Source organism: Lampetra planeri, chromosome 9 (assembly GCF_965212315.1).
Source record: "Lampetra planeri chromosome 9, kcLamPlan1.2.h2, whole genome shotgun sequence".
Taxonomy (NCBI): Eukaryota; Metazoa; Chordata; class Hyperoartia; order Petromyzontiformes; family Petromyzontidae; genus Lampetra; species Lampetra planeri.
The window spans coordinates 10825325-10844344 of NC_136115.1; the positions used below are offsets into that span (position 1 = coordinate 10825325).

Here is a 19020-nt window from a genome sequence, read left to right on the forward strand (position 1 = left end):
TTAGCGTGCACATGTGCTTTGCGTGCTATGTGCATGTGGTGCCTGTGTGTGCACTGTGAGTGCGTGTGGCATGTGTGAGCGTGTGGTATGTGTAAGTGTGAGCGGGGCAGGCAGTGGTGCATTAGTTTGCACACAGGAGCCGCAATCCTGGGTGATCTGGCTTCAATTCCAAGCCATGCACATCATTACCAAGTGATATCTGAACCTGTCCTTGACTGCCCCTAGGTCGTCAGAGTGATTAAATGGGTACCTGGTGTTATGTGTAAGCTTCAGCCACGGGCACGCAAACGTTCCTACCCCGTAGGCTGCACTTGCCGCAGCGGCGCGGCGAGGCTAACCGGGATGTCTTTGTCTCCTGTGCGTGTCACCTGGCGTGTCGCCACCCACAGGCCGTGAGCTCGGGAACAGCACCACCCTGCCCGGGTACCCTCCCCACGTCCCCCCCACCGGGCAAGGCAGCTACTCCTCCTCCAGCCTGGCCGGCATGGTACCCGGTACGCGATCGCAAACGCACACAACCACAACATCAACAACCACAACGATGACAGCCACAGTTCACCACTAAGAGATGGTGGCGTCACCACAGCACTTTCCATCTGCGTTAGCAGCAGCGAGCCAATGGTGTAAATTACACATTCTCATGGCAGGAGCCACTCGACCCCATCGGCTGACAACAGGATGAGAATAAGCCAAGATGGTCATTTCCACCGCTGACCGAGGCTTGATAAGCTGTTCACCGTTATCTCAAGAGCATAAAGCCCGGATCTGTAGCAGTATATAAGTAAATAACTGTGAATGGCTTGGGTGTTCTCTGGGTTCTCTGGTTTCATCCCCACGTACAGCTAAACTCTCATTCATGGAATTTGCCAAACGTGCCCCATGTTTGGACTCTCCTCCCGAGAGAGAGAGAGAGAACCTTGAGACTCAGTGAGGCTTTCTCGGGTAAATAAAGGGCATCGCCATCATCATCGCCACCGCCGTAATTATTACGATTGGGGTGCTCGTAAGGGAGGCTGGGAGCCCGGGCCGCGTCCTTCCCACGGTCTCCGTGGTTGGCACGGGGCCGCCAGGGTGGGGGGGGGGGGGGGGCGGCCCGTGAGTGGCACCTGCAGTGGGCGGTGTCGCTCGCCCGGCCCACCGCAAATCTCAACTCGGCTTGGCCGGCGAGCGATGCGGTGGCTCAACCCCACCAGCCCTCCCGGAGCCCTCCCACACTGCAGGTGCCCGGCGCTCCAGTGGCCCGGTTTCACCTGGCCGTGCTTGGCAGCTGCGACAGCGGAGGTGGTGATTATGAGCCATCGGCCAGGTCGCTGGGTCTCCCTTTGTTCTGGCTCTAGGCGCTTCGCTGTGGCATTTTGGTGGACGTGTCGCTGAATGCAACCTGTGCACGTTTACGGGCGACCCCGGTTCGTTTCCCGCTCACGGCCGACACCAGTGACGAATCGGCCCTGGGCCTTCCGTAGGTCGACTCAGCTTCAAATGAGCGTCTGGTGCTGTGCGTAAAACATCGCCACTGGGGAGACAAAGGCGGCCGGGCGTGGTGTTGGCCACCTGCCCCCTTGCGTGCTGTGCTGGCCTTTATAGGTGCTCGCTAACAGCACTTGCTCCAACATTCCGTTAAAGGCTTTACGGGGAATCTTTGTCTTTTGTCATGGAGCTGCCACTTTAATAAAGTAGCCACAACATAAGCTTTTGTTTTTTTTTTAACTATGGGTGCATGCAGAAGATATTTGAAATGTCATGGCAGGATAGGTTACGCATATAATCAGGAGGACGAGGTCGCCAGTCAGTTCATTTTGCCGAGGCCCATTGAGCTGGGAAGCCCCTTTTCGATGGCGACACGGCCAAGACGGCAAGCGTGTGATGGGTGGAGGGCAGGCTACCGAGACAGGCGTCAGAGTGGCACCCATAGGTAGGTCAGCGACCAGTGGGACGACTGCAAGAGAGACTGCAAGAGCAACGCTTGAAGGACATAGCGAGCGTGTAACATGGAAATCCATCAAACCAAAGTAGCGGGGGATGAAGCTGCAGGAATAGGTCCAGGAAATTGGGTGTCGACTGTGCAGCCCTTGCGAGATCTTTCTGGTAGAAGGAAGGAAGCATTGGCAAGGTGTGATTGGCACCAGCGAGCCGCGTGAGCCACGATGCCCTGCGCATCCCCGATCGGGTGATACGCGTGCGAGACCGACTTGCCGCTGCGGTATCCACCAGGAATGTGCCGCAGTTGCCAGAAGCCTCCGTGAGATTGATCACCAATCGGACAGAGACACCATCGCAAGTTGTTTCAAACTTTCTGTGCGGAGGTGTCTGTGTGTGTGTGTATATATATTTTACACCACCGCTGCTGCTGCTGTTCAGAATTAGCCTGATCCTACGCAGGTTGACAAACAAGCCCCATCCTTGTCCTCGGCAGGGGGGCGGCCGTAATAGTGGCGGCGCTGCTGCGCGTGGCGCATTCTGTGCCGTGCTGTTGGAGCCAGGGGATAATTGTGTCTGGCTGTTTGTTTATGGTAAACAAGCTGTGTCAGGCTGAAGTATGGCTATTGCCCCTATGGGAAGGATGTAAGACTCCAACCTGATGGGCCCTTCCTTTGTGGTTTTGTTTTTGCTGAGCAGCAGCGGAGGGAGAGAAAGCACGGGGGGACGTGCGGCTCGGAAGGTTAACGAATTGGTGGTGAGGTTATTTTTATTTGGCCGTCCAATTAAAGCGGCTGACAGCGAGAAGAGGAGCCCGCCTTCGTAAGAATGATCAGGGCAGATGAGCGAGATTAGGCCCAGAGTTGTTTTGCTCGGGATGGATGTGGCCGTTTACGGTTTTAAGATGGATCATCGCACGCGAATAAGTGCCGAAAATGTGGCATAATAAAATTTTTGGCCCCTTTTCCCTCCACGCCGTGATTGGCTTTTTCGCCGGACGCTTTCATTCCGACCTCACGGGACGCTGACGGATTGCGTAGAAATCTGTTTTGCCAAGAGGTCACGTAATTATAAAGGTGGCGTCAATTACGGACTCGAGTAGCCATTAGTCCAGCGTTTCCTGGTGTCACTGAGCCATAGCATCCATTGTATGAAATACCGCAGAAACGGTTTGGCGAAAAACACAAAAAACACAATGCCGCTTGTGAATCCAGGAATGCCTCGCCGAGTTTTAAGACTCTCGTTCAGGAGTGAGTGATGTTTGGCTTTGAGGAAATCCACACATACGAGCCGAGAGTTGCACTCAAAGCGCCGCCCGCGTTGACCCAAGGCTCCGTTGCCGTGCTGCCCTTCCCTGGCCACCTCGTGAAGAACAACAAGAGATCACTCGACGTCACAGAGGCCCCACTCAGGTGTCGGCAAGCTTCACATTTTTATCCGACGGCTTTTTTGAGAGCGCGACGGCTCGCCAAGGCGACGCGTTCCACCCTTTTCAACAAAGGCCCGGATCCGCCCGTTTAAAAAGCGCGCGCTAAAACATTTGCAGCGATGTTTTAAATACGCACGTTTTACATTTGCCGAGGTAACCATGTGAACTTACATTACGTTTCAAAATCACTTTAATTGGCTAACACGCAGCTGGTGCCACTGTCTCGATGCAAGCCGGCGAACAGGAGGCCACACTCGACTTCTTGCCGCCTAACAGGCAAAAGGATCGTGGCGTTGCACGATTGTTTCTTGTTTTGCCTCCCATCCACATTTTGCCCTGAGCCAACACCTTTTTGTTGCCCGTGTGCGGCGAGGCGATATGCGTCGCCCGGCCGCTCCGGTTGAAGCGCGCGTCGCGCTAAGAGGGCATTTGTGACCGTTCGCCGGCCGCGGCGGATATCAGAGCCGGCACGTTCGTGAGCAGACAAGACAATTGCGGTCTTTCAAGCCCCCCCCCCCACCGCCCCACCCCCCCTAATAAATAAAGCATTGCAACCGGCGCAAGTTGCCTTTGATCGAACAAATTAAGGCTGCCAGAGAGTTTCAACACTGGACCTTTATTGTTTTAGACCCTGGTATTTCTACTTGATGAGCATTCTCATAATTGCCACATCAGTGCGGGAAGACAGGCCTGTCAGAGATTGGGTTACCAGTAGCTGCCCCTAATCTAGAGAGGTACTGCTTCGAGTGGACAAGTGAATAAGTGAATGTCAGAGCGGGGCGTAATTATAGCCCGTGTATATATTCAGAAACGCGTGATGGTGTCGCATTACATTAGGTACAAATGAGAGCAAGTGATGTGCAAATGACGCCTGAATTGTGGAAATTTCCCCTTTGCTGCCACTGTGCAATTTTTTTTTCTTCCTTCCTTTCCCTGCCGGCCAAATCTCGCGGAGACATCTTTCAATTGAGATGTGTAATAAATCACTCGCGCAGGGAGAGCGAAAATCTGCGTGTCGCTTTTAAATGTAAATACGTCGTTTTTGTCGCTTAATATGCATTCAAAATGTTTAAACTTCCAATCCCAAATGCAAGATATTATTATTTTTGATGTACGACTTCAAACATCACAGCTGCGATTGAGATGGTTATCGTTTAAATGATACCGCAGTGCATTACTGCGTTTTGATGAAACACAATTTGTCGGTAAATTGTAATGTCTGGGGTTATGCGAGTACACGTTATTAGGGACTTAAACATTCACAAATTCGTTGATTAAAAATCTCTCCCTACACTCACGAAGCACGAGTCGCAGTGTGTGCGAGAATCGGTTATTTCTGATTGCCGCACACACCACTCGAGATGCTATGGATTCATACCACCGTAGTTTATACATTCACAATAAGCGCAAGCAAATATTTGTGAATGAATCGGATTGGAGGGAGTGATTAATGCAACTCTATTAGGCTATTTATATTGGGCTTCAGGAGAACCTTTGCGATCTCCACACACGGTGCAATTCCAATGGTATCTCAATCGGATCTGGGCCTCACCTTGTTGGATTCGGCCGAACACGAATAAACTGTCGTGCTCCTCTCTCTGGAGACGGAGAGGCAGACAGGGACTAATGGTGCGGGCCCCACCACGCCTTGCAAGCTACGCTGGCCAAAATAGTCGGTCGCTAACAGCACTGGCCGTGACGGCCTGCGTGGCGGTGGTGTGTGTTTGTTGTGTCCCGCGGATGACCGTTGCGAACGCGTTCACGATGACGAATCACTTACCCCGCTAATCAGAGTGACTGCCACATGCATCAATTATGCGGGAGCGGTGATACTCTAATTAAAACAATTACGTTAGGTTAAGGGTCTTTTTTGTATTCGTACAAAGTGCACCGGGGGTCACCTCCTCACCGTATGTTTGTTAAATTCACCGGGTGACTTGATTTGCATTTCCAACGCACGGCACTAAAACAAAGATTTCCCCAGGCCTATTAAATGGCATTAAACAAAGTAACAACACATTTTTTTTGGTGACTACCCTCCCACAGCGGCGTCAAGCTCGGCACGCTGGACTTGCTTATCCAGAGGTCGCCGGTTCGATTCGATCTCCCGGCACGGCGGTTTAAACGACGGGCAGTCCCCGCGCAGTTATTCGATCGGCAGGGAGCCGGCGTGCGCATGGTGGGATGAAGCGTGGGTACTCGCGCCTCGATGTGTGGCCAGCGTGGAAGAGTAGGCCAAATTACCCTGTCTGGAGAGACTCTCTGGAGATGCCTCCAGTGGAGGTCCTTATGGCCAGCAGTGGTGTGAAGTGGAAATTGCAGGCCTGCACCTTTACCTTCTCCTCTTATGTAGCGGGGCACGTGGACACGTAGATCTCGCGTCATCACCAAACACCATCGTCGACCATGACCTGCCGATCGCCACGCGCCCATGCGTGTGCGTGTGTGTGTGCCCGTGTGTGTGCGTCAGTTTGTATATACACATTGCGCACCGTCTGTAGTGTGTACGCTGTGTTTGTGTTTCATTGGCTGTGCATGCTGTTTACGGCAATGTGCCGTGTGCATGGGGAGCGGTAACCCGAGTTTGATTCCTGCACACGACCAACGTCGGTGGTAGATTTTATGAACCGGTCCTGGGTTTCCCTTAGGTTGACTCAACCTTAAATGAGTACCTGGCGGGGAGTGTAATCATCAGCCTTCCGAGCGTGGTTCCGGCCACACCACCTGCCCATGCATCGTTCCGGACTTCGTAGGTGCTTGCCGGCAGCCCTTGCCCCAACGGTCTGAGAAGACTACGACACGGGGTGACCTTTATCTCTGTGCGTTCATGTCACGTGTCCCAACAGGGAGCGAGTTCCCCGGGAACCCGTACTCCCACCCACAGTACACGGCCTACAATGATGCCTGGCGATTCACCAACCCGGGTCTGCTCAGTGAGTACAACGCAACACACACAGACACACATATAGATACACACACTCTCGAGATACAAGGGAATAGAGATCATAGATTATTCGAATGGGGACTTTAATGCGATTCTACATGGGTCCTTAGTTCGATTCGCGGCCATGGCTCGCATCGGTAGCGAGTGATATCTGAACCCGTCCTGGCGCCTCCGTTTATGAACCCGCGCTGACCACCGTGGTGAGGTGTGGTCAAACAACCCCCATCACTGACACGGCAGTCCGTTGACAAGGGGCTGATAAGATACGATTAGTTATAGTTGAAGCATAACTTATTGTAGCCATAATGAAGTACATTGTAGCCATTATGAAGCATTGCTAATCCGTGGCCTTGTCTCTCTACTCACAACCTGCAGGCTCCCCGTATTATTACAGTGCCACAGCCCGGGGCCCTACCACCGCCACGGGCTACGACCGCCACTAGTTGCCACGGCGATGGCCCAGGCCTGCCTGCAGGCTCACGCCCTGGGACCGCGCCGCCACTCCCGAGCAAGACGGCGCCAACCAGGCGAGCCAGGAGGCCTTTTTCAATGAGCAGGCCCTCAGGACACGCCTCGCAGCTTTTTTGACTCGGAACTCAAGACCATCGAGACGAGCAACGCAAAGCTCAGCTCGTTAAAGCCCACGCGTTAATTATCTTTGAATGCGGCCTCGGCTGCAATGTCGGCCTCCAGGGAGGCCTTTCAAGACCGGCGGAGGCTCGCCACCGGTTATGAGCAGAATTGAAAGCTTCTCTTCTTTATGTTGTTTTCTTTCTTTTGTTCCCTGGGCCACAAGTCTGATGTGACCTTTGAGAAGCTGTATTTGAGACTGACGTGAAGCGTCGGGTCTTCTTTGGTGGGGCTGTTGTCATCGGGGTCAGTGAGCAAGGGAACACGTGCGTCAACGCGCGCCAGCCTCCCTTCCGCGTTATGTCAGCGTGGTCGACAGGGGAGGGTAAACAGAGCAACAGAAGCAGCAGCAGCAGCAAAAAACAACGAACAGACTGCCCTCTTCCCCAAGGTTGTCCTCGAACACCACCGTCGCCAAAATTGTTGGAAGCCGAGACGTCATCGCAGATCCGCAGAAGTTAAGGAGGCGGTACGTCGTCACATCTTCACGGACCCACGCGACTCAACTCCGATTCAGTTCGCTGGCTACCAGTGGAAAATAAACTTTTCGAGATGAACTTTGACCTCCCTCCGGCACCCCCCCTCTCTACCCCCCCCCCACAACTGTCAGCAGCTACACGTGAAGGAAACGAATCTACGTTCAAACCAGAAGTGGGGAAGGAAAAAAAAACAAATAAACCTGTGATCGTTACCAAAACCCAACTCGCTGCATTTTTGGACTCAACCAGCAGTCGTGCAATTGACGGCGTCATGAAGGAAGTGATGCAACAAAGGCTGCCCACCCAATGCCAACCGTCCCACAGTTCTCTCGCGCTTTCGAAACAGTCCCCAGCGTCGTCGATGAAAGTGGCGCTGGCTTCACTCGTGACAGATTCATTACGGGAGAGAGCACATTTGCTCGAGTTGAATTTAAACACAATTATATTTACCCCCGCCCCTCCCCACCCCTTTTTTTAAATGCCCCCCTCCAATTTGTTGTTACCCTCTTTAGTTGCTGTGTAAACGCGGTTCGTGTAGCGGCCTAAATTATGAATCGCGGAACCGCGTGGGCTGATTATCGTCTTGTCCACTCGAGGGTTAAATCGAGCGGATTCCCCAACGAATGTCCATAATTAAATTGTTTGGTCAGTAACTGTTTATGACCTCGCGGTGCTCTGTCTACTGTGGTACGCTGATGGAACTGCACGCTATGAGGCCAAATTGTTTTAATTGGCAGTGAAGTTGAAATTAATTGGCAATTACGGTTCATTCAATGAGCCGAGTTTTTAATCAGCGAAGTTGAATTTTAAGTGAAACCTGGCAAACATGTTTTATGTAATATATACTGCTAATTTGTTTCCATTCAATTTGAAAGGTATTCAAATAAAAATAAATAATGTTGCTAATTGAAAGTTGTAGTTAATTAAATTAGAAAGCACATGGTCTGTCGTATATAACTAGTGTTGCTGGCTGTGTTTTCTTAAATGACAACTTTTTTGCTTCTCTTGTGAAAAAACTGATTTTCATCTTTTTTCAAACGTTACATCGCTGAAGTGTGGAACATTTTCCCCTTCAATAAACGAACACCAAATTAAAACGAGGACTCCCAACGCCGCACGGCCGGCACCCAAAGCAGACCTCCGACTCGACCGCAGTGGACAGCATAATCGGTGGAAAGGTTGTTGTGAAAAGAAAACATTCAGTTATTTTTTGCACTGCGCACCAGAAACCGTCGGAACGTCGCTCCGCGCTTGGTTAGGAGAGACGCGCGAGGAGAGATAAAGAGCCGGGGACGAGCGAGCGAGCGAGAGGAAAATCCGAGAGAGAAAAAAAGAAAAACATCTATTATTTCGCGGCTTTGACACCTCGGCAACGCGTACCTTAGCGTTAGAAGGAGGCCAAGGAGCGCACCGGAAACATTTTGTCACGTATTATTTATTGGCAGCAATGCTCGACAGGCAATCGAGGGACATGTAAATGCGCTCCCGCTCCACAGCGACTGCGCACTCTACAAAGGGAGTGCCCCGAGATCCGTCCACACCCCGCCATGATTGAAATTGACATGACAAGGACTTAATAGCTTTTTAGACAAATCACCCTCACGGCTCCCAGGCTGTGTCTCCCTTCGCCCCCCCCCTCCTCTCCTTCCCGCTCCCCCTTCCCCCGTTCTCCCATCTCCCCACTCCGCCCCCCCCCCTTCGCACTCTCTCCCCGAGTGAAGATAAATGAGTTTTTCGGGTAAATGAGGCAGTAATGGCCCCACTCTCGCCATCCCCGAGGAGTGTTTCTGCCGGGGACCGCCGGTATAAATCTTACTCCACACGACATTTTCATAATGGGTTTTGCAGCTCCAGCCCCAGCCACCATTAGGCGGAGGTGCAGTTTGGACAGGGACGGTTAAAACACTTCGCACTTCTGTGTCGGCACAATTTCACTCGCGAGCGGCCCAAACGCGGCCGCTCGCTGGTCAATCTCCCCGTTTGTTTCCCCCCCGGCGACGTCTCAAACGCCGGCAGTGGCCAGATGCAAGCGCGATAACTTAAAGTGGATTTACTTCGCGGGCGCCCGAGTCACTGCTCACAAACTCAGGGGCTTCCCTTTAATTGAACAAAACCCCGGCGCCTGTAATTCGATCGCGCGATTCGGCAAAAAAAAGCCGCCGCCGTTAACGTTTCTAAGCGGCGCTGGGAAGTGAGTAACGCGCTCCACGTAACGGTGCTTCGCCGTAATCTGATTACCAAAGGCAGGTGCCCGGAAATCCCAAAGTGTACTCCACTTTCAGCGTGTAATAGGATTACCTCTATCACAGCACGTGCGGGCTTGCTTACGTTTTCATGACGACTGTCATTTTCAAAATGTGAACATATTTTCTTGCGACAAGTAGCTAGAAACAACGGAAGGGAGTCAGTGGCTCGGGTTGATGTGAGCCCGGCAGCGCCAGTGCACACAGATCATCAGAATCAGAATATTTGTTCATGCTGGAGGAATGCGATGAGCTGTGGAGCTTTTCACCCCCCCCCCCCCCACAAATGTCCGGTAGGGGCAGGGCGTCAGTCAGTACGTTACAAAGATAAACAATATCATGGCGCAACACAGCCTGCGGTCACAGCACGGCAGGGCAGATGTTTGTGAGGTCACACCAATATACCAAAAAAAGATATTGTTGCGGGAAGAAAAAAAGTGACGTCGTCATTTGACATTGGAAACTGCATCACGTTACTTGAGAACCCTCGAGGAATCAATAATCAAGACACCGATTTGTTTTTTAAAAGTAAGCCGACGTCATGTTTCATGAGTTACAATGCTGTTCCCCCATTCTGTGTAAAGTCACGTGGGGTTGACACTCACTTCGGCTATTTCCCTGCTCAAACACGAATCGTCGTCTAAATATGTGGCCCTAACCCCCCATTCCACATTCTCATGGCAGTGGCCAGTCTCTCCATAGAACAAACCACTTTTCAAGTGCTACGTGGTAGGAATTTTATCGACCCTGAAGAGATGATGGGCTAGGCCGAACCGCCCAACAATAATCTTAATTTGCGACCCTTCCAGCGGAGACAGAGGCCCTCCAACCACAGCGCCCGGGCCACACATGCCTCTTTCCTGACCACGTGGGAGAGGCCTAGTCCTTGAAACTAAACAATTGTATTTTTATTTGACCAGGTGTAAGGCCCACTGAGCTATATAGTTCGCTTTCAGAAGCGACTTGGCCGCAAATCATAGCACAACCAAGCGGCTAATCACGCGGACATTTAAAACAGCCAAATACTGGTGATGCGGATTCTAAATGTGGAGGGGGGAAAAAACCGGAGAAAAATCCACGCGACCACAGGGAGAGAGAGAGACACACCGCAAACTCCAAATATACAACAGGCGTCAGGGCCGGATCGAACCCACGAACCAGGCGTAGGGAGTTAACATCTCTTCGCCACCGCAGCGCCCCCTTTGAGAGGCTGGCACAAACACTTCCACCACCGCCTCAGCGACGAGGAACACAATCGTCTTTCTGTACACGGCAAGAGGGGGGGGGGGGCGGTTCGCGAGCGTACATTTCAGAACAGGCCGCTGCCAAGCGCACTAGTTGTGCCCCACTTCACCGCTGAGCGATTTACCGGCACAACCGAAATGTGCTGCGAACACGGAAATGTCACAGTTGCCAAAGAGCCGGTTGTGTTCGTGTACAATTGTTTTTGTTTTTTGCTATGATATGCAAATAACTTGGCAGTATTATCAATAATGCAAATGTAAATGGCCGCAGAGCTTATTTCCGATTTGTACATTGCGTGTAAAACCTATGTGCATTACTAGAAAGTCAATTGTACGTTTTGATTTCGTTTCGTTATTTAACAGCATTGCAATAATGAAGAATGGCTGGTTTGTATTTAATATTGTGTTAGGAAGGTCTGCCCTCCCCACTGACCCCAATTCCCGGACCACTATGATGTCGTCATCTGCTTCTAGTGCGTGAATTCAGGCACTGATGTAAATATACGAACCCTGCGGATCTCGCCGGGCCTCCGGTGAAGAGGAATACTGTTGTGATGTACTGTTGAACATTAGTTGTTTATATGGCAACTGAGCGAGCAAAAGCATGGCATTTAATCTTGTCGACCTGTGAGTTTACATGTTTTAGGATCTTGTGTGTTTCTGTCTATAAAAGTGTTTTATGTTTCAATGTATAAAGCTCATGGCCCCTGTGAGTGGGCGGTGGAGTTGACCTGCGGAAGTGAAGTCTACCCAAACCTTCACCCGTCAGCCCACCCCTCGACCGTCATACGCAGTCCACGTCTGTACATTGGCAATTTATCCGGCGGCAGATTTTATCTATGGAAGGTGATGAACTTTTATCACAAAGATCCCCCCCGTATAGCCTTAACAGACTTGGGGCAAGTGCTGTTAGCGAGCACCTATGAAGGAAGGCACGGCACACAAGGGGGAGGGGGGGGTGAGTGGGCCAGCAACCACGCCCGGCCGCCTTTGTCTCCCCAGTGACGATGTTTACACACCGCACCAAGTACTCATTTGAGGCTGAGTTGACCTCGGGGAGGCCCAGGACCGGTTCAGATAATCGTCACTGGTGTTGGCCGTGAGCGGGAATCGAACCCGGGTCGCCGGGTTCGTAGCGCAGCGCACTAACCGCTACACTACCGCTCCCCACACTGTCATCACACACACACACAAGCACGCACGTGTAGGTGTGTGCAATTTTTTGTTGTTGTTTTGAACCGGACTTGCGAGCTGTTCCTCCAGCCACAGCTCACGCGTGGAGTATCTGGTCTGGGAGATTTGTCTTGAGTCACACGGAGCCCTGCTTTTTTGGCATTTGGGAAACAAAGAGGGAGGGAGAAGGGAACGGGAACAATTGACGGAGCGTAGCGATCAAATCCAATTGACTCTGACATTGCATGTAATGTTAATAAGTTTTGTAATCATTTGTGAATAAAAGAAAAATCCTCACCCTCCGCCCCACCACACTCGCCACAATCGCGTGTAAATTCCTGCCAGTGATTCGCACGGATTCCCCGTGCATCCACGGGAAGGCATCTATCTCTAGCACCACGGAGAGCAGCCCTGGCATCGCACCCAGGACCCGGTCTCCTTATTTATTTATTTGTCTCCACGCGCTCGGCGTTGCGCGACCACCGTTTTTGTTTGTTTGTTCTCACGACCCGAACAACCGAGACAGACGCAGACGCACACACACACACACGAAATGTTTGCTTCAACGAGCGACGCAGAGCCGACACTGACCCCGACCGAGGGGTTGGGAGCGGGTGCGTTGCTGCTTCAATCGCGGTGGGGGGGGGGGTGCATGGGTTGTACAGCGACGGTGACACATTGCGTTCAAATAAAAAAAAACGCCGACCCCTCGGGCCCCCCGTCTGCCCTCCCCCCCCCCCTCTCCCGCTCCCCCCAAAAAAACTATCTCTGTTACGCGCAAGACCTGTCTGGAATCTGGCCCGGGCTGATGTTTCGCCAAACCGATTCCGTGTGCTTGTCATTTTCGAACCGTTCATTGTAGTGACTGCATTGATGTGTTACAAAAAAATTTTGCAACTGTTTAAATGAATAAATCCCCTCCGTTTTCTAAATTAAACGAGCCTTCTTGTCATTCATGTGCATCTTGGCGAACGTTTTTGGATTTTTTTTTGTTACTTTATTTAAAAGGTTGATAATAAAAACAAACATGTGCCCAATATCTTCTTTTAACTGTGTCACGGGAGAAAGAAATGAGTTTGTAGAACCCTCACAGAGAGCGGAGCGTCACATTGCACCCTTAATAGGTGCTCGCTAACATTACTTATCGCTCCTACGAGCGGCCCTGGATGGTGATTAGGGCCTCATGGTGGTGGTATGCTAACTACCTCGCCTGGTGTACAGGAGGTCTTGGGTTCGATCCGGACCCTGACGCGTGCTGCTGCTGCTGCATATTTGGAGTGTGCGTGTCCTCCCCGTGGTCGCGTGACTTTTTCTCCCGGTCCTCCGGTTTCCCCCCTCACCACTTCGAATCAGCATCACGCGTTTAGAGTATTTGGCTGCTGTACATTTCCACATGATAAGCCACTTCGTTGAGCTATCCATTTGAGAAAAAATAGCTTTATAGTTCAGTCGGCCTCACCTGGTAAAATACAAAACATTTCAAAATGAAATAAAATAGATGAGACCGTTCTGTGCTCCTGTGGGTGCCTTTTAAAGCACGGTTTGCTGCGTGGCACTCGCACGTCAATCACATGTCAGTCACATGTCAATCACATGTCAGTCACGGCTATCATGCATGTGGCCCCCAGAGTTGGTCTTATCCAAAGAAAGTGAACAACAGTATGAAGAATGGACTGATCAGCTTACACGCATCCACGGTACAGCATTCCACAACGGGCAGTGCTCATTTTAACCAACCTCGGAGACAAAACACACAACCTCCCGGTTGCAAAATGAATCACTCTTAAAAGTAAACAAGCAATCGGATCACAATGAAAATACGCAAGGGGTTACGTGATCTCAAGTACTGTAATCAGTAAGACGAACACGAGCTACAGTATCAATGAAGAGGCATATCCGTGACGATGACGATGATTGACTAAACACTGATAATGAAATGGCGCCGGGAAGTAAATTAGATCTTCACATTATCTCCCGAGCCGACGTCACTTTGCTACAAGAATTACAACCCAATTAGATCGTGTGTTTTAAGCGCACCTGCAGTAAGTCTGGTTGACTCACTCTCCCATGCGCCCATAAATTCCACTTAAAAACTCGCCGTGGGATGTTTCGCCCACGGTGCTGCAGACTCGCGGTAGTAGACTCCTCCTCGCGGCGCTCAAAACCTCCCGGACGGCGTGGCACGGCCCTAGCGTCGGGGTCTCGCCGCACGCAAAGGGTCCATTCGGGCTCGAGGTGCAGCCCTGCAATGGCCCAGCTCACGCCGCTGCTGGCGGAAAGGGCCTCTGCACGCATGCTTTTTTTTTTTTAATCAGCGCACCGGATTTGCAACGCAGAAGTCGCCACTTCGATTTCCCGACGCAGAAGTTAACGATATGGGCGGCCACGGCGGCGAGATGTCAGTGACCTCGCCTGGTATGCAGGAGGTCCTGGGTTCGATCCCGACCCTGACGCCTGCTGTATATTTGGAGTTTGCGTGTCTCTCTCCACGTGGTCGCGTGGACTTTTCTTCGCGTCATCCGGGTTTCCTCTACACATTTTAAAACATGCGTCAGGAAGAGCTTGTTACAGAGAGCGGTGCTCTTCATTGCAAGGCCATCCAGGGGCCACTGGCGGGCCCCATCGGTGGCCTTTAGTGCGGTACCCTGACCTGCGGCCCCCCGACAATACACAAATAGTGAAAACAACCCTTGCAAGCGGTGGGGATGGCCTCACACTGATGATGTCTTATCGGAGAAAAATGACCACCCCCCCCCCTTCCCCCGTCTGGAAATTTAGTGAAGAACACTGCTCTTGGCGATATTTGGCCTACTCTTCCACGCCAGTCAGACGTGTTGGAATAGGAGGCCGTGCCCACACTTTACCCCACCACACGTGACCTGCGTGCGATCGTACGCTGTCTCCAAACGTGTCCCGTAAAGCCACGTGAAGTGATATCCATTTCAGAAGCCACGGAAATGGCAGAAGGCGCGTTTGCTTGCGGGTTTCCAGTTGCTGCGCGGGTCTTCACCCCTCTTTGCCGCCGCGGCTGTCCGGCGTGCGGTCCCGGCGCCGAATCCCGACGTCAACCCAACACGTGGCACAATCCAAAGTGCACACGGGACAGAGAGGGATAGAGAGAGAGAGAGAGCTATTGGTCACACTGGAACTGCGCCCGCTGAGCCGTGCAAGTCGAGCCTGTTGTTGTATGCACGCATGTACGCTGCACGTCTGTCGCAGCGTACGTAGCCAACCGTGCTGATCGGAGGTGCGTGGAGTGGGGTGGGATGGGGTGGGGACAACACACATCTCTGCCCGCGTAAATCTCATCGTGCTGTCGTTAATTCGCTCTGGGCAAGGCGAGTTATTTCAACGTCGATTCCCGCGGCTTCGCTCAATGAACGCGGCGCCAAAGTGCGCTGCGGCAGACGTGGAGGAGTTAAACAAAGTCCGGTTTAAAATGAACGCATGCAGCGTGGTAAAGGCGGAGCCCTGCAATTGCTCGCTCGCGCCACTGCCTGTGGCAGGGCCTCGACCAGAGGGCGCTGATGAGAGCCCCCCCCCCCCCCCTCTGGAATGAATCGTGGGCCCACGCCTTGGAAGAGACGATGAGTGCCCACACTTTATCGCACCGCGCGCGACCTGCTCATAGATTCACCCTGGCGTACAACTTCATATTCCTGGGCGGACAGAGGCAGAGGGAGGGGGGGTTGGAGTAAAACAAAGTCCGGTTTAAAATCAACGCATGCAGCATGGTAAAGGCGGAGCCCTGCAATTGCTCGCTCGCGCCACTGCCGGTGGCAGGGCCTCGACCAGAGGGCGCTGATGAGAGCCCCCCCCCCCCCCCCCTCTGGAAGGAATCGTGGGCCCACGCCTTGGAAGAGACGATGAGTGCCCACACTTTACCGCACCGCGCGCGACCTGCTCATAGATTCACCCTGGCGTACAACTTCATATTCCTGGGCGGACAGAGGCAGAGGGAGGGGGGGTTGGAGTAAAACAAAGTCCGGTTTAAAATCAACGCATGCAGCATGGTAAAGGCGGAGCCCTGCAATTGCTCGCTCGCGCCACTGCCGGTGGCAGGGCCTCGACCAGAGGGCCCTGATGAGAGCTCCCCCCCCTCCCCCCCCCTCTGGAAGGAATCGTGGGCCCACGCCTTGGAAGAGACGATGAGTGCCCACACTTTACCGCACCGCGCGCGACCTGCTCATAGATTCACCCTGGCGTACAACTTCATATTCGTGGGCGGACAGAGGCAGAGGGAGGGGGGGTTGTTTAATAAAGGCTGCCCATTGTTTCAACTGCCGCGTTGGCAGATTGAAAGAGACCGACAACTGCTGGATTGCAGGTCAACCGTGATGACCATTGCACCGCGGCAGCATCCAAATGTAACTAAGAGTCTTTAAAAGACAACGTCATCCAAGTGTAACTGAAAGTCTTTAAAATACGTCATCCAAATGTAACTAAAAGTCTTTAAAAGACAACGTCATCCAAGTGTAACTGAAAGTCTTTAAAATACGTCATCCAAATGTAACTAAAAGTCTTTAAAAGACAACGTCATCCAAGTGTAACTGAAAGTCTTTAAAATACGTCATCCAAATGTAACTAAAAGTCTTTAAAAGACAACGTCATCCAAATGTAACTAAGAGTATTTAAAAGACAATGGCATCCAAATGTAACTAAGAGTCTTTAAAAGACAACGTCATCCAAAATGCGAATCAAAATTAAGCAAACGGGAATGTAACGTAACACAAACTTCACCTTAATATATTCAAGTGTCAGTGTGGTGGGGGTGCACGACCCACGATCCGAAAATGTCACATTCCAATCTTGGTAGGGTTAGTAGACTCAATCTGTTATCATCACCATCTTTCTCTCTGGGGGGGTCAATAAATTGAGCACCACTTTGTGGAAAATCAGCCATAATCGTGCGATGGAGGGACTTAAACTATTAAAAAAAAATTTTTACCAGGTAAGGCCCGCTGAGCTATACAGTAGCTATTTTTCAGAAGCGACTTGGTCACAAATGATCGCTCAAAGAAGTGGCTTATCGTGTGAAAATGTATAGCAGCCAAATACTCTAAGCGCATGGTTCTATGTGGAGGGGAAAAACAGAGAGGACCCAGAGAAAAATCCACACGACCACGGGGAGAACATGCAAATGTACAGCAGGCGTCAGGGTCAGGATCAGGATCGAACCCATGACCTCCTGTATACTGGGCGAGAGTAGTTAACATCTCGCCACCGTGGCGCCCACAAATCTTTTCCCCGCATGCCCCGCTCCAGCCATGTGGAGTTTTCCATCGCCGGCCCAGGACGCTGTTGGGAGAATCACCTTGACTTTGTATTACTTTTACACTCGACTTGTGATCAAGCGGGAAGAACGCAAAAAGTAAACACAATCACAGAGGCGGCCCAAATTGTCGCTGATTATTCCCCCCCCCTAATCCTGTGCGGGATCTCCCCACGAAAAAACCGCCCAGCATTTTAAAAGCGTCGCATTAAAGAAATAGGTCACACGATGAAATATTGAGCATCGTTACCGCGCCGCTCTCACTATGTTCCGTGACCCGCCGCCAAAAACATTTACTGCGCTGTTGGTAATTGCTGTGTAGCGGAGGAAGAGCACCCACGATGGCTCGTGACCGGTAGCAAACAACCCCTAACTGCTGACAAGCGACCCCTAAACTCAGCTGCTTTCGGGGCCACTGCGCTCACAACTCGCAAGCAAAAAAAAGAAAAACACAGCCATGCTCGGCAGGTCCACGCTTCTCGCCAGATTTTATCTCCGAGCTCCCCCCCTCCTCCTCCCTCCCCCTCCCTCTCTACCCACCCACCCACCGCGCTCGCTCTCGGGCTCGCGTGAAACCGCTCAGAGCCTCTTCTTGGTTCTTTCGGTAAAGTCACGTAGAAGGGAAATAATAAAATAATAAAAATAAAACATAATAAAATAATTCTCACGACGTTTCGGTCACAACGCAAGCAGCCGTCCTCAGGTGGAGAACAGGTCTGTCGAGAAGACAGAGTTTCTCGACAGACTCTGTCTTTCCGACAAACCTGTTCTCCACCTGAGGACGGCTGCTTGCGTTGTGGCCGAAACGTCGTGATAATGATTTTATTATGTTTAATTATTTTATTATTTCCCTTCTACGTGACTTTACCGAAAGAACCAAGAAGATGAATCCCTGCAGTCACGAAAGAAGCTTTCAATCGCTCCGAACCTCTCGAGCGGCGCCGCGCTCCCCTTGGAGGTCTCGACGCGTCGGGCAACGAGGCAGTCGAACGCCGCTTGAAATGCAACGTTCAGCAAACGCGGACTGCCAGCCTCCCTGTCACAGTCGGCGCAACGGTCGCCGGTTCGATCTCTCGACGCGGTAGTTCACGGTATGGGCGCCGTGGCAGCGAGATGTTAACTACCTCGCCTGGTCTACAGGAGGTCGTGGGTTCGATCCCGACTCTGACGTCTGCTTTATTTTTGCATTTGTGCTTGTCTATCATCATCATCACGGTGGCTAGGAGATGTTAACTACCTCGCGTGGTCTACAGGAGGTCGTGGGTTCGATCCCGACCCTGACGCCTGCTGCTGTATATTTTGGTTTTTGCTCGTCTATCATCATCATCACGGTGGCTAGGAGATGTTAACTACCTCGACTGGTCTACAGGCGGTCGTGGGTTCGATCCCGACCTTGACGCCTGCTGTATATTTGTAGTTTGCGTGTCTCTCTCCCCGAGGTCGCGTTAACTTTTTCCCGGGTCATCCGGTTTTCCTCTCCACATTTAAAAACACACGTTTAGAGTATTTGGCTTCTATACATTTCCCACACGATAAGCCACTTCATTGAGTTATCATATATGGGTGGGGTTAAACTAAAATCTAAACTATGTTTAATATTACTAGGTAAGGCCCACTGAGCTACATTGCTGTTTTTCAGAAGTCATAAGTGATAGCTCAAGGAAAAGGCTCATCGTGTTAAAAATACTC

The 19020-nt window shown here is 51.6% G+C and overlaps 1 protein-coding gene across 4 annotated transcripts in view; it reads left to right on the forward strand.

Moving 5' to 3' along the window:
- Nucleotides 1-12996, forward strand: part of LOC144720667 (paired box protein Pax-5-like) — a 117893-nt gene extending 104897 nt beyond the window's left edge. For all 4 annotated transcript variants that reach the window (XM_078597598.1, XM_078597599.1, XM_078597601.1 and 1 more), the window contains 3 exons: nt 390-494; nt 6193-6279; nt 6666-12996. In XM_078597598.1, the coding sequence (XP_078453724.1) occupies nt 390-494; nt 6193-6279; nt 6666-6733 (260 nt within the window). In that variant the 3' untranslated portion in view covers nt 6734-12996. The remainder of the gene's footprint in view (nt 1-389; nt 495-6192; nt 6280-6665) is intronic.
- The last annotated feature ends 6024 nt before the right edge of the window (nt 12997-19020 follow it).